This window comes from Pseudophryne corroboree, chromosome 1, assembly GCF_028390025.1.
Source record: "Pseudophryne corroboree isolate aPseCor3 chromosome 1, aPseCor3.hap2, whole genome shotgun sequence".
NCBI classification, from domain to species: Eukaryota; Metazoa; Chordata; class Amphibia; order Anura; family Myobatrachidae; genus Pseudophryne; species Pseudophryne corroboree.
The window spans coordinates 756547688-756562987 of NC_086444.1; the positions used below are offsets into that span (position 1 = coordinate 756547688).

The 15300-nt window shown below is 41.3% G+C and overlaps 1 protein-coding gene across 5 annotated transcripts in view; it reads right to left on the reverse strand.

The window, feature by feature from the left end:
- Nucleotides 1-15300, reverse strand: part of FAM13A (family with sequence similarity 13 member A) — a 398835-nt gene that overhangs the window by 133277 nt on the left and 250258 nt on the right. For all 5 annotated transcript variants that reach the window (XM_063917175.1, XM_063917158.1, XM_063917167.1 and 2 more), the window contains exon 7: nucleotides 11854-11895. In XM_063917175.1, the coding sequence (XP_063773245.1) occupies nucleotides 11854-11895 (42 nt within the window). The remainder of the gene's footprint in view (nucleotides 1-11853; nucleotides 11896-15300) is intronic.

Consider the following 15300-nt stretch of genomic DNA (forward strand, 5'->3'; position numbering starts at 1 on the left):
TTTAGCAGCATTGCACACGCTAAGCCGCCGCCTACTGGGAGTGTATCTTAGCTTAGCAGAATTGCGAACGAAAGATTCGCATAAATAGAAATTTCTTTGCAGTTTCTGAGTAGCTCGGGACTTACTCTGCCACTGCGATCAGTTCAGTCAGTTTCGTTCCTGGTTTGACGTCACAAACACACCCAGCGTTCGCCCAGACACTCCCCCGTTTCTCCAGCCACTCCCGCGTTTTTCCCAGAAACGGCAGCGTTTTTCCGCACACACCCATAAAACGGCCAGTTTCCGCCCAGAAACACCCACTTCCTGTCAATCACACTCCGATCACCAGAACGATGAAAAATCCTCGTTATGCCGTGAGTAAAATACCTAACTTTTGAGTAAAATAACTAAGCGCATGCGCTCTGCAAACCTTGCGCATGCGCAGTAAGCGACTAATCGCAATATAGCGAAACTCGGCAACGAGCGAACAACTCGGAATGAGGGCCTAAATTCCTATGCTTATTTTATGGTGAGTGAGGAGCCTCTGTAATTTTCATATAAACAATTATAAACAATGTGCTCACATGGGAATATATATATATATATATATATATACACACACACACACTATATGTGTGTGGGTAAAACAGGATAGTCCGGCACTCCATTAATGTCATAGGGTAACTGCCCGGTGCCTCAGTCAAATGGGGTATATAGAAGAAAGGTAACAGTGGCACTCCAGGTCTTGTATCAATAAGTTGTGTTGTATTCAAGCATTTAGTGACAAATGCGTGTCCGACGTTTCGGGGCTCATAGCCCCTTTTTCAAAGTGAATGACAACCATTCACCTTGAAAAAGGGGCTACGAGCCCCGAAACGTCGGACACGCATTTGTCACTAAATGCTTGAATACAACACAACTTATTGATACAAGACCTGGAGTGGCGCTGTTACCTTTCTTCTATATATATATATATATATATATATATATATATATATATATATATATTCACAGGAGCAGTCCACACTCTGGCCTTATCCACAAATGCTGGGGTGACTTCCATATAATAATGAATCCTTAAGATCCATTAGTGCAAATATATCCAATAAAGTAGGAGCACTCAAAAGTCTTCATAATATTCTCATTTTAATTAGCAGCAAGACATCAATAGAGGGGTACAATCGACGTTTCGGTTCCCAGATGGATCTTGACAAAGGTTCCATCTGGGAGCCGAAACGTCGATTGTACCCCTCTATTGATGTCTTGCTGCTAATTAAAATGAGAATATTATGAAGACTGGTGAGTGCTCCTACTTTATTGGATATATATATATATATATATATATATATATAACACAACAGTATCTTTATATTGCGCCAAGCTAGGAGCAGCTCAACGGGAGAGATCCCTGTTGAAAGACCTCAATAACATACACAATAAAAACAATTTTCCCAAGTGCGCTAAATAAAAACGTATCTACAATGATTCTCCCAGTGTTGTTTCCGTAGATAGGATTTGAATACTGGAGAAGGTTAGTGTCTGGGAACCTGTAACGGACACCCCTCACCAAGATAGTCACCCAAACAAGAGGCACAAGGCCAATTAGTAAAAAATTATTTTAATAGCATACATATGAACAAATGCACTTGAAAAAAGGTGAGGGAGTATCTAGAGTCAAGATCATACAACAAACTTATTGGTTGTCTTTTACTGGCATTATTTTTAAACACATCTGTGTAAACAGTGCATAATGAACTCTGTGTAAAAATTGCATTTGTTCATATGCATGCTATTAAAATAATTTTTTACTAATTTGCCTTGGGCCTCTTGTTTGGGTGACTATCTTGGTGGGGGGTGTCCGTTACAGGTTCCCAGACACTAACCTTCTCCAGTATTCAAATCCTATCTATGGAAACAACATTGGAATCATTGTAGATATGTTTTTATTTAGCGCACTTGGCTAAATTGTTTATTTATATATATATATATATATAACACAGAAACCTCGTAAACACATACAGCACTGCTGAGTGTATAGAAGTGATCAGCACAACCAGTATATATATATATACACACACACACACACACACACGTATATAATATATATACACAGTACATTATATATATAATATCCATGTAGCAGGAATAAGGTGGCACTCGTCAGTCTTCCAGTTCATTTTATTACATCTGAACGCAGTGTGCTGTTCCTGTGGATGGGGGTTGTTCCCCGAAAACGTTCGGATGTAATAAAGGACATTTTTAAATTAACTAGAAGTCTGACGAACGCCGCCTTATTGCTGCCTTATATTTTGAATCTTGCCTTGATCCTAGGAAGGCACCACAGCAAGGAAACATTCAGCTTCTACACACTGCCGGGCTTTTGCTGCATCTATATCTATATAAATATCTATATTTTATTTTTTTTGGCCTACATGTTTCCCTTTTTCTGCAGCTTGAATAGGATCTTAACCTATATGGAACAAAGGCTTGTTGTAGTTTGGTTAATCTTATTAAGAGTTTAATTTTGCCACTAGAAATGAGGGTATTTAACATACAGTTCACTCTGTGATGCTATAAAGCCATCAAGTTGAAGAGACCACAAAATACTTAATTATAATCACAATCTGAATTACCCATTCATTGCATATAATGAACACATTCATTCGATTATATTATTTACTGTTTTGCAAATAAAATGTGCGACCTCTGCCCACATTATACACTACATAAGTATAGTTAACGTAATACAGCAAAGCCTGGTATACTGTACACAGAAATTTTGCAACAATCACGACATGTGAAATGTTTACCTTCAACGGGAACTTATTACTAGAAACCCTATTTATCTTTGTGTAAATTCAACGTACTCTAATTACGGGTTAAAGCAGAAATCCCATATAGTTGTAGATGATGGTGCTCCCACTTACTTTCAACACCAACATGGCAGCAGCCACGGCTGAAGTAAGGACCACATGGGCCTGGGGCTGAAAACCATCAAGTGTCTTTTGTGGGAGGTGCTGTGGCCAGTCCCATGAAAGTGTTTACTGATTGTTGAGGCATAACACACCCCTTGGCCATTTCTTGAACACTTGCAGAGCTTTTACCGAGTTCAAATACACAGACACCAGCAGTCACTGGGGGTGTAGTATGGCTGACCGGCGGTCAGGAGACCGCCGGTCAGCATACCGACGCCGGGATCCCGGCGGGGAGGGGCGAGTGCAGCAAGCGCGCTCGCCACGCTGCGGGCTCATTGGCGACCTGCGGTCGCCACGGGTTCTATTCCCACTATATGGGTGTCGCGGACACAGACGAGTGGAAATAGTCCATGTTGGTCGGCATGCCGACCATCGGGATAGTGAGGGGTCGGGATGCTGTAGGAGGTCATGTGACTGTTGGTCTAGTGACCGCCGGTCACATGAATACCACCCGACACTGGTACAGTATATACTATAATGCTTTACCATTAGACATTGCTACAGTAAATAGCATTAGGGGCTATAAGAATTGATTGGTAAAGCATTCAGATAAATTACTCTGGGAAAAGAAACGCCGGCCCCATAACTGTCACCTGAGATGTTCCTAAATGACACCAAGTCAAAAGTTGGTGAGAGGTTTCAATAAAAAAAAACTACAAACCTATGAATAACTACAGGTGTTATACACATGGGTTGGGTATGGGTTACCGGTGGTTGGGACCAGCGGATCCCGGTGTTCAGATTGCAGGCGGTGGGGGGGAGCAAGCGCAACGAAGCACCTTGCGGGCTCGGTGGCTTGCTGTGCTCGCCACAGGTTCTATTCCCACTCTATGGACACCAACGAGTGGGAATGGTCCCTGACAGTCGGCATGTCTGATACTGCCAGCAAACCCCATTTTTACCTTCACTGAGATAATAATTCATACGGCAATGGAGGGCAGGGTGCCCCCTTCAGAACTTGCGCCCGACTCCATTGTCTCCAGTAAGCGCGTCTTCACTAGTCATTAATGCATACGTCTGCAAACTCGGTCCTCATTACTCCACACTGTGCATGTTTTGCAGGTAACCCAGCAGGTGCACAGGTGTATTAATTACTCAGAGACACATTTTTAAAGGTCCACAGGTGGAGTTAATTATTTCACTTGTGATTCTGTGAGGAGACCTGCAAAACATGCACTGTATGGGGTAATGAGGAGTTTGCAGACCTATGCATTAATGTTAGCTATCCTTCCACAGATCATTACCTACTTCAGACAAGGGGGTGGGGCTGAGTAGGGCACAGCTAAGCTACATGCCCCTACGCAGGACAAATAATAAGAACAGTGATACACCCTCTGCCATTGGAACTTCACCATTGATAGTTCACTATCGATGGGTGATAATTTTGCTATCAATGGACAATTGCCATCCCTATCTTGCGTGAGGGTAGAGAAGGAAGGAGGAGATGGAGGACACCGTAAAAACAGATCTGAGAAATCCATTCCAATGCCTGTCACCAAATCATATGGTATAAAACTGTGGTTGCGATACAGTCACATAACACTGTGGAAAATCTGTAAAATTATCAAATAGTAACTGCAGATTTAAGAAACAAACCAATAAGTAAGGGTAATTACCTATCAGGCTGCATTGTATAGCTCGTATCAGTGATTTATGTTAAAAATATCTAATTTTGATATAGGACTGATGCTTTATAGATCATTTAAAGACCATAAGTGGATGCCCAAATGTGGACAATTTGTTTGCTCCTAAAAACCATGTACTCATATATTTATGCAGTTATTGTAAGGGGTTGGGTTTGGGAGACCGGAATTTAAGATGCTGGCGGTCTATATACCATCCCAACATTTTTTCATCCCGATAGGAAAGGAATCATAATCCTAACACTCCCTCCCCACAGTCTAACCCTCCCCGGAATTACCTACGTTAGAGATTACGCCGGCATGCCGACTACATCCCACTGGAAGGCATATTTACTGAACCTGGACAATGTTAAAGAACAGGGGTAAATCAGACGGAGAAGGCACCATGGTGACTGTACAGTGTGGTTGGTATCATAAGAATGAAATAAAATTCACAATACGGCTATTGATGAGCTGCTACATTATACAGATGTGTCCTCATACATCCAGCCTCAATACGCCATGCAACGTGACATGCCTGGCGTGAGTGAGCTGCCAGGTGGGTTGGCAGTTTCTGTCTACGTATAATGGGGGTCATTCCGAGTTGATCGCCGCCAGCAACTTTTTGCTGCTGGTGCGATCAACTAATTCCTGCCTATGAGGGAGTGTATTTTAGCATAGCAGGGCTGCGAACGCTTGTGCAGCACTACTTAGCTAAAAAAGTTTTGTGTAAAAGTAGACCAGCCCTGGACATACTTACCCTGTGCGACGATCTCAGCGATGATGGGGCCGGCTTTGACGTCAGACATCCGCCCTCCGTTCTTCTGGACACGCCTGCGTTTTCCTTACCACTCCCAGAAAACGGCCGCCAACGGACAGGTGATGCCCCGGAACGCCTTCCTTCTGACAATCTTCTTGCAGCTGTCGCTGCGACCGCTTTCTTCGTATCCAGTGTCGTAACCCGGCGACAGGACGCGCATGCGCATTCCAGACCCGTTCGCACCACAGCGAAGAACCGCTGCGTGCGAACGGGTCGGAATGACCCCCAATGTGCAGATACATGTAGCACCTTTCAGATGCTGATGTTACTGATATACACAGGAAAGTAGGAACAGCTCAAACTCTCTTGTAGCTAACAGGGGTTTTCCGAAGGTTGTTTCTTCATTGACATTGAAAGTTTTCCAAATTGTTATTTATTTCAGAAGGAAGTGGCCTACCCTATGTAATTACAACTAATTGAACCCATAAAAAAGATCTGAACTACCTTATTTATGACTAATTATTCACTGCTAATGCTGATATACGTGACAGAAAACTATGCTGCTTTTCAGGAAATCATTAACTAAACCTAAAAGGAATATGGAGCTTTAAATTACCCAAAATAAATAAAACTCATGCTACAATAAACCTATTTCATGCTAGACTTCTATACATTTAATAAACTTATATACACTATACAGAAAATCCCGACACTTTCTACTAGAATTACCTATTAGTGAAGCCAGTGTCAAAATAATCATGTCTACATTTACTACAGGATCAAATCAAAATGTACAGCAAAATTTAGATAAAACAAGTAATTTATTTTTAATGTATTTAGAGTCACTCACTAACGTGCCATTATTTCAATGCTACATCATACATACAAGATTTTTATTACTGATAGAATGCAATATTTGTTTTCATTCATATAGGGCATGGTGAAGGTTTGGGCCACAAAGGTCTGTGATAATTGGTGGCTGGGTGGAGGTATGGTAAGTTATAGGCCCTACCACTGGCCGACATCACTGCACGATATGAACGTGCAGTGTGGAGGCACCAGCGATGAACGATGCGCGGCCCCGCGCTCGTTCATCGCTGGTGCCCCATCACTTGTGCATGCAGGCCAATATGGATGATCTCGTCCATATTTGCCTGCAGTTCTACGGAGCCGTGTGACGGGGGGGAGTGAAGAAATTTCACTCCCCCCGTCACTGCCCCCCCGCCGCCGGGTCGCCCGTATCCGCCGTCGGGCAGCTCGGCGGCGGATCGGCCAATGTGTAGGGCCCATTAGACAACACCAGCTTATACAGGGACCCCAACATCGTGTGTTTTTAAGCTATCCACAGGAATAATCAGTACCACCTGTAGATCTATTGTGTTACTAAAGTAACACACCTGTGCTCCTGCTAGATGATCTGGAAAACATGCACCGTTAGGGTTCCATGAGGACCGGTTTGAGAGACACTGCACCAAGCAAAATTTTATCTCACAGTAGTGTAGAAGACAATACTATTTACTGCTACAGGACATTTTACTACTATGCTTTGCATAATTTATATGCTATACAATGATATTCTCCATTAGTAATTTTTCAACCAATCTCCCTAAAATAATTAGTAACTCACCTGCAATAAATATTCTTTGAATGTCTGTGTGTGAAGAAAAAGCTGGTAACCATAAGGCTTGTATTCAACTAGGAGTAGATGAGGATCTCGTATAGATACTCTTTTAAATAATAAATGTCAGTATTCTCACTCAGGCTTGTATTCACCTGAATATTTTGGGTAGAATGACACACCTATATCAGCTTACGTGCAGCAGCTACCTGTGTTGATAATATGTCTCTACTGAAACTAAAGCAGTATGATATGGAGTAGAATGCTTCTTGCAGTTTGTTTATATGAAAAGTAATTTAATGTTAATGGCAAGTTGCAAATCCAAGTGTTGGGAGCAAGGATGTAACTAAACGGGATGCGGTCGGAATCCTGACCTGCGGCCAGAACACTGATGTTTGGCTGCGGGGGACAGGTTCTGGGTTAGTCTGCAGGGAGGAAGGGTTAAAGTTAAGGGGTATTTATTTTATTTATTTATTACCAGTTATTTATATAGCGCACACATATTCCGCAGCGCTTTACAGAGAATATTTTGCCCATTCACATCAATCCCTGCCCCAGTGGAGCTTACATTCTATATTCCCTACCACATGTACACAGACACATTCACACTAGGGTTAATTTTGTTGGGAGCCAATTAACCTACCAGTATATTTTTGGATTGTGGGAGGAAACTACAGTACCCGGAGGAAACCCACGCAAGTACGGGGAGAATATACAAACTCCACACAGTTAGAGCCATGGGCCCTCATTCCGAGTTGTTCGCTCGCTAGCTGCTTTTAGCAGCATTGTACACGCTAGGCCGCCGCCCTCTGGGAGTGTATCTTAGCTTAGCAGAATAGCGAACGAAAGATTAGCAGAACTGCTACTAAATAATTCCTTGCAGTTTCTGAGTAGCTCCAGACCTACTCCTAGATTGTGATCACCTCGGTCCGTTTAGTTCCTGGTTTGACGTCACAAACACGCCCTGCGTTCAGCCAGCCACTCCCCCGTTTCTCCAGCCACTCCTACGTCTTTTTAGCACACCCCCTGAAAACTGCCAGTTTCCGCCCAGAAACACCCACTTCCTGTCAATCACACTACGATCACTGGAGCGTTGAAAAAACGTCGCTTGAGCTTGTGTAAATCTCCAAAGTTTTGTGTAAAATTACTTAGCGCATGCGCGCTGCGTACCATGCGCATTTTCCACCTAATCGCTCCGTTGCGAAAAACGGCAACAAGCGAACAACTCGGAATGACCCCCATGGTGGGAATCGAACCCATGACATCAGTACTGTGAGGCAGTAATGCTAACCATTACACCATCCATACAGGGAGATGGTTAGTATACTTACCACACCTCTATCGGGCTTCTGAGCATAAGGTTGCCGCCGTCAGTCTTCTGACCGCTGGTATCCCGACTGCTGGCCTCCCATATGTATTCCAACTAAACATCACTGGTCCCCACAGCAATGCTTTCTAAGTGCTTCCATACACTGTCAAAAAGTGAGAACCTCACCATGGAACTTTGACAAGGAAGGTGGGCATTCTGCACATATAGTAGTTTTGCCCTTGGACATGAGTAAAGGTGGGGTTGGATGAACTATAACTAACAATGTAATATCAATGCCTGATTTTTTAACACAACTTTGACATACAAGGTCAATACTATTTGAAAATATAAAAGATAACCTTCAATAGAGTTCATTTCCCATGCACATTCATTGTTTAATTTGTGGGAAACCTCAAAAAGAATGTGACCAGGAGGTACAATTACAAAACAAGGTTGGGCATCAAATTTATGAGAAAGGACAAAGATTAAATGGACAACATCCCCATTTACTGAGCTTGTACAGATTTAAGAATAACTGAGTGACATCCCTAAATTGCACCAGAACAAACATTTTTGTGACATTTTAACCTGCCAAATTTCATTACAGCTAAAGGAAATGCTGTATGCCCTCAACCTTGTATAATAAATCTAATCTGATTCACTATAATGTTCTCTGTACTGTACATACATATGATGCCTGATCTGTAACACAAATGATAAATGGGAGCCTTAATAAATCATTAACCAAAACGCAATGAGAAGTAGGTGATTAAGATAGGGCTGGGAACAACTTTGCAAACAGTACTGGCAAAAATAGTATTCAGATAAAGTGAGCACATCTAAAATGCCGATGCAATCTAACATACATTAACATAAGGATATCTGAAATTCCTTTGAAACGACAATAATAATAATAAACCAATCAATAACTTAGGACTGCACTATTACCTACTAAACAGATAAGAGTACTAGGTGCGCTTCTGTGTAGCAGTAGCAGTAGACCCGAGGGATCTGCCTGTTCCATGAACAGGAAAATTAAACCAACTTAAAATGATGAGGGGGGAACCAAATAATAAGCCTCAAACTCTAACATTTGGCGCATTTGTTCTCCTTTTTAAGAAATGCGGAGTTTGAAAATGCTTGACCCATTCTGAAGTGTTGCATCTCTATCAGTAGTAAAGCCAGAAAAATCCTGACAATTATGATCAGAGGATGCCAACATATGCCATCAGATGCAAGAATCTTCTAAAGGCATTTACCATCCATCTCTGATGGATGCTGATCACTACATAATGTATGAAGCTTACTGGGGGTGGCAGCGCTGTGGCTTACAGCCCCTAAGTAAAAGCCACCACTGGTACTTTATATATTTGTTTGTACACTGGACACTATTCTTAGAGCTCAATCCGATTAGCCAGTACGTTCTCACCCTCACGAGTAAGGGCAGCTTTATGATGAACGTATGTTGCCGCCAGATTCGCAGATTTTTGTTTTCAGTCCTCATGTGCCTGCACAAGTTAATTGGATTGACCCTATAATGATATTTTAAAATAGATGCTAAAGAGAGACACCAAATATCTAGCAAAAGCCTCACCTTACTGGAGTCACTATTAGACAGTCATTAACATTAACGAGCTCAAACTATACACGGGTAATCAAAATAAAAGTGTTAATTATGATTCATGTCACTGACAATAGAATATAACATAACATGTAATGTAAAGCACCATCATATTTGCTCATAATATACACTATTACTGAAATAAAATGAATACAGAGCATGCAAAACACAAGCGGAATATGCGAGCCATTTCACAGTAGGAATGAACATTGGAAGTGAACCAGCGCATCTGGCTGTGTGTACAGGTCCACCACCCGCCCGTACACTGGCTTCAGGGATTAAAGGTCAAAGCTGGGTAGGGAAATTCAAATGGCTGCCCAGCTGTAACGGCAGGACGACATATCAAGCTGCTGATTGGCAAGAGTATACGCTTACCTCAATCGGCCTCTATGTCGGCAAATATAGTGGATATCTTGGATAAGTGTGTACCCAGCATTAGGGAGAAGATCAGAGAGGACAATGGATAACCTTGTCTGGTGCCATTGAAACAAAAACCTATTAGATGGGATAACATTTATGGATACCCTAGTGGAGGGTCTAGAATAAAGGGCCCCAGTACCATTCAGAAAGTCTTTCCATTATTCCAAAGGATCAGAGGGCATGTGTAGCATAAAACTCCAGGAGATCCTGTCAAACTTCTTCTCCACGTCAAATGAGAGACTTATAGCTGGGGACCTCCCGGAGTTTATTATGTGGATTAAATGTACTGTATGATCCTTTGCGTGTTGTCCCGCATCTGAGGCCCCGGTATGAAACCCATTAGATCATAGTGAATTGAGGAGGAAAGGACCTGATTAAGCCTATTTGGCCAGAATTTTAGCATGAATCTAATGGTGCCAATTCAGATGTGAATGGAATGGCTATCGCTGCTGCTTCCTCTGTATATTAATGCAGTAGCAGGTGGCTATTACAAGTAGAACATCGGTACTTTGTGCATCAGGAAGCAGAGCCAACAGGATCTGAATGAGGGCCACTGTGCGCTATTCTTTAACCTTTGAGAAATATATTGCTGATCATTAAAGAGAAACACGTGAGAATGTCACATAGAATATGCACAGCCTACGAATTGTACTCAGACAGATTAGTCATATAGTATATCACCACACCTACCATATATGGAATATAACATTCAACTACACATAACATACGTCATCAGTAGAAAATGTGATTACACCAACTACGTGTGATTATATATTTACGTGTACTCATAAAGGAAAGCATTTTATTACAACAAACCTTTTCAGAAGCACATATCTTATGTCTGAAACTCAAAGCTCCCACATGCATATAGAATGGCACACAACTACACTGCCTCTAATGCAGACTCCTGAAACTATTCTTCAACTTTTACATATTCCACAATTACAGAAACATTGAACATGAAACATAAATAGCTTAATATAAAACACAGATAAGAGTGGGGACATTTAGGCCTAGATTTGCTACTGAGTTTTAGGTTAACAGCCATCTGAGGCACAAAGTCTGACTGCATACTAGTATTCTGTCATAAGCAGCATCTTGTATGTTAAGTTTAAAGGGCCATAAGTTGCGGTGTCTGGTCTTTAGGTCGACCAGACTTAGGTCGACCACTATTGGTCGACGCGCATTAGGTTGACATGTACTAGGTCAACATGTAAAAAGGTCGACATGAGTTTCTCCCTTTTTAAAAAAAAACTTTCTCATACTTTACGAACCACGTGTACTACAATTGGGAATGGGGGGAAAATGGAAAACTACACCATTTTTTTTTAATGACCTCATGTCGACCTTTTTCCATGTCAACCTATTTCAGGTGTCGAACTAGTCACTGTCGACCAATAGTGGTCGACCTAATGACTGTTGACCTAAGTGTGGTCGACCCTATGAGCCACACCCATAAGTTGCTGTAGTATGTTTGTGCTACATTGGTACAAATGAACAAAGGTAATAAAGCCAAAAAAGAATATATATAATATATATATAAAAATACCTCATGAAGAAAGGGGACATAGGTCGTTCATCTTCCTGAGAGCTGAAAAAAAGATAAGAACCAAATTAGGAGTCACTAACCGGTACATGATGAAAGACAATGAAGGGATATTAAAAATAATTGATGTCTACGGCTCCAAATGGGAGCAGCCTCTGACTCCAAGTGTTTTAAGTGTGGTATGATAGATGCTGATATTTATCACTGTTTATGGAACTGCCCTGAAGTGGGTAAATTCTGGAACTTAATCCAAACTTATGTTAGAGATAAACTGCATATCCACTTAGATGTTTCCCCGGAATGGGTTATATGGGATTTACACCCATACCACCCTACCTCCAAGCTACCGATAGGTAAACGCCAATTACTAACCAAAATAGCAGCAGCAGGGAAAAAAACAATATTGTCCCAATGGATAGCCACCGACTCCCTATCCATAGCTATATTTTTGCCAAGAATATCATACCTCTTCCACATGGAATGGTTGGAAATGTTATTAGACAAAGAGAACAAAATAACAAAATTCTTTGACATATGGCTCCCTTATGTGCAAACACTAGATAATCCTGTCAAAACCTCTCTACGCCAAGCCATACTTCACACCACATGGTATAACCTAGAAATTTTGGACTTAGGACACTCACCCTTCTAAAAAGGCCCTTACTGTGGTACTTTTTGTTAGACCTGAACTGATCTATGTTGATTGTTTACTCTCAAACCAACTGTCTCAAATGTATAGCTACATTACTGTATCATTTTGTTTTGTTTTGAGATAATGTATGCAAATGTTGTACAGCTGTCCAATAAAATACTTTAAAAAAAAAAAAACAATAATTGATGTTTTTTCTTGCTAGCAGTAAACAAGTTGGGCAGATTATCAGTACCCTAGCTTGCACTCTTATTTCCAATGTCCATCTCTTACATTATTCAGGAGGTTGTGCATCATGACACACCTGTAAGACTGTATTACATTATGTAATTTACTAGTTCTCCAGAATAGAATGAAAGCAGCAATATATAAACATTTCAAGTGCACTTATATTTCCAACACCCATCTACAGGGAGTATATACTGATGCCAGACTGCCACCTACTGGTAGTTTAATGTGCATGGAAAATACAAGCCACCGTGGAAAAAAAAAGGCTTGTTTACATCTTCTTGCTGTGCATAAGGTGTGGCTTGGCAAGTACATTTCATCAGTCATTGTTATTTTGGTGATCAGTGTTTACTTAAGGAGCAGATTTCTTTATTAAAGCCTTCCAGCTCTCATCCTAACCCGCTGCTGTACACCCCGCTGAGAGTCTCTCTCCTCTGCGTCACCCCTGGCTGTCTGCCCCTCCCCTTTAGATTGTAAACTCTCAGGAGCCAAGTCCTTATCCCTTGTGTGCTTTACCCTCCCTCACTTTTACCATTTATCTCCTTCCCATCTCCAAACATGGCACCGTTTACGTGGATGTTATGACTGCATGTGCAGCAATAGTTATATACACTTATACAGTAGCTTGTATCCCATGCTCTGCCTACTTTGCCTTTTTTTTTTCCAAAAAGGTTTTGTTTGCACTGTTTCTGTACAATGTAAGGCATTGCAGACCCATTGAGATGCCATATAAATACAGGATAATAATTTACTGAAATAAGAATGAGGAATGGAAATCAAATATTCACAAGCCTTCAGTGTAACAAAACCTGGAGGGTCAGTTCAGTGTAAGTTACTGATCTGTATGCTTTACTTATGCATGAGCATTTTATAATATGTTACGTTTGTAATGTTATCAGTGTCAGCAATGCAAATGTATATAATGATGTACATATCATACATCTCCTTACATGGACGCACCTTCAAACAAATTATAAGGAACGCAAGAAAAAGATCCATGTTACAATCAAAAGATAATTGTCATGCAAAGGACACATTATTATGGCTAAATTATTGGCTTTAATCACATATGTACATAACATGAAACTCAGATAAAATTATGTGTGACACTGCAGTAGATAATTACTTTAATAATATATATATATATATAAAATTATATATATATTTATATACACACACACACACACACACACACACACGCACGCGTAAAGTATAAACACATAGACATATATCCATCTATCCACTCACATGAAAATGACAGTAGATGCATTAAACTCACCACAGATCCCTACGGCTGTGACATTCATGTGCTATTGCTGGGTGCAGTCAGTGCTATGATATTGCACTGGTACAGTAACACTGCAGCTGCTGCATTTACCAAGCACTACACAACCAAGGTGACTTTAGCAACTAAAGAGGACCAGTAAAAACCTAATCTGTTATAACAGACTAGTTAAAAATTGATACTTTTGGAAGCTTTGCAACTTCTAGGTTACAGTTCTGTATAGTCGCCTGGACATGACAGGATGGCGTTAAACATGAAAACAAATACATCATGTGTAAGAGGACATGCATGCTCACAGTACTCTTATGTTAGCACAGAGGTTAAACACCCAGTAGTTCAAGCTGCCCCTTACAGAGTATTGCAGTGCAGTGGCTTATTTTAGCTCACAGTTCAATAAGATTTCTGATGCGGTCAGGATCCCGAAGGTCAGACTCACGGGGGATCCCAGTACGTGGGGGAGATGTTAGGGTTAATAGAGGGAGGGTTAGGCTGCAGGGAGGGGGTATGGTTAGGGTTAAAGCAGCGTGAGCAGTGGGGTAGGGTTTAAATACTTACTGTGATCAGTTGGGATTTTAACTGTCTGGATGTCGCTGTCTGCATCCTGAGAGTCAGGATTCTCACTGCCAGGATTTTGTACCCAACCCCCTGATGCAGTCAAATGAAAATATATGTGAGAATAATTTGTTGTTTTGCCTTTATAGGGACCCCAAAACAAGTATAGTTATCTATTGTGACCTCAGCAAACAGGTTTGTCATTTCAAAATTACAGGAACCCTTTACTTAAACTAAAAAGGAGAGAGACCAGGACATCTGCCAGGGTCACTGAGAGCTGGGTAAAGCACAGCAAGGGAATACACCATAGTTGTTTACTGTACACACACTGCAAGCATCCTGTATTGCTATGTCAGAGACGGTATTATATAACTATTACAAGCTCATATCTCACATTATGGTGTTACTCCAATTACTGTTGCTGAAAGCAGTGTGATCACAAACTGAGGGAGGGGGTGTGCTGTAATGAAAACATTCCACTTTTTGTATAGGTATAACACTTCATACAAAACATAGATAAAGTGGATTTTAGTTTGCAGTTTTCTGCCACACCACACTGACACTGCATATGTCCACCTACAGGGTGGATTAGATTATCAGATAAATCATAGGAAATATGGCCTGATTATCAAGAATGCACACACACTGCACAACAGGGTCGGACTGGCCCACAGGGGAACAGGGGAAACCATCGGTGGGCCCCACTGCCTGTGAGCCCTCCTCCTCTAGGGATCAG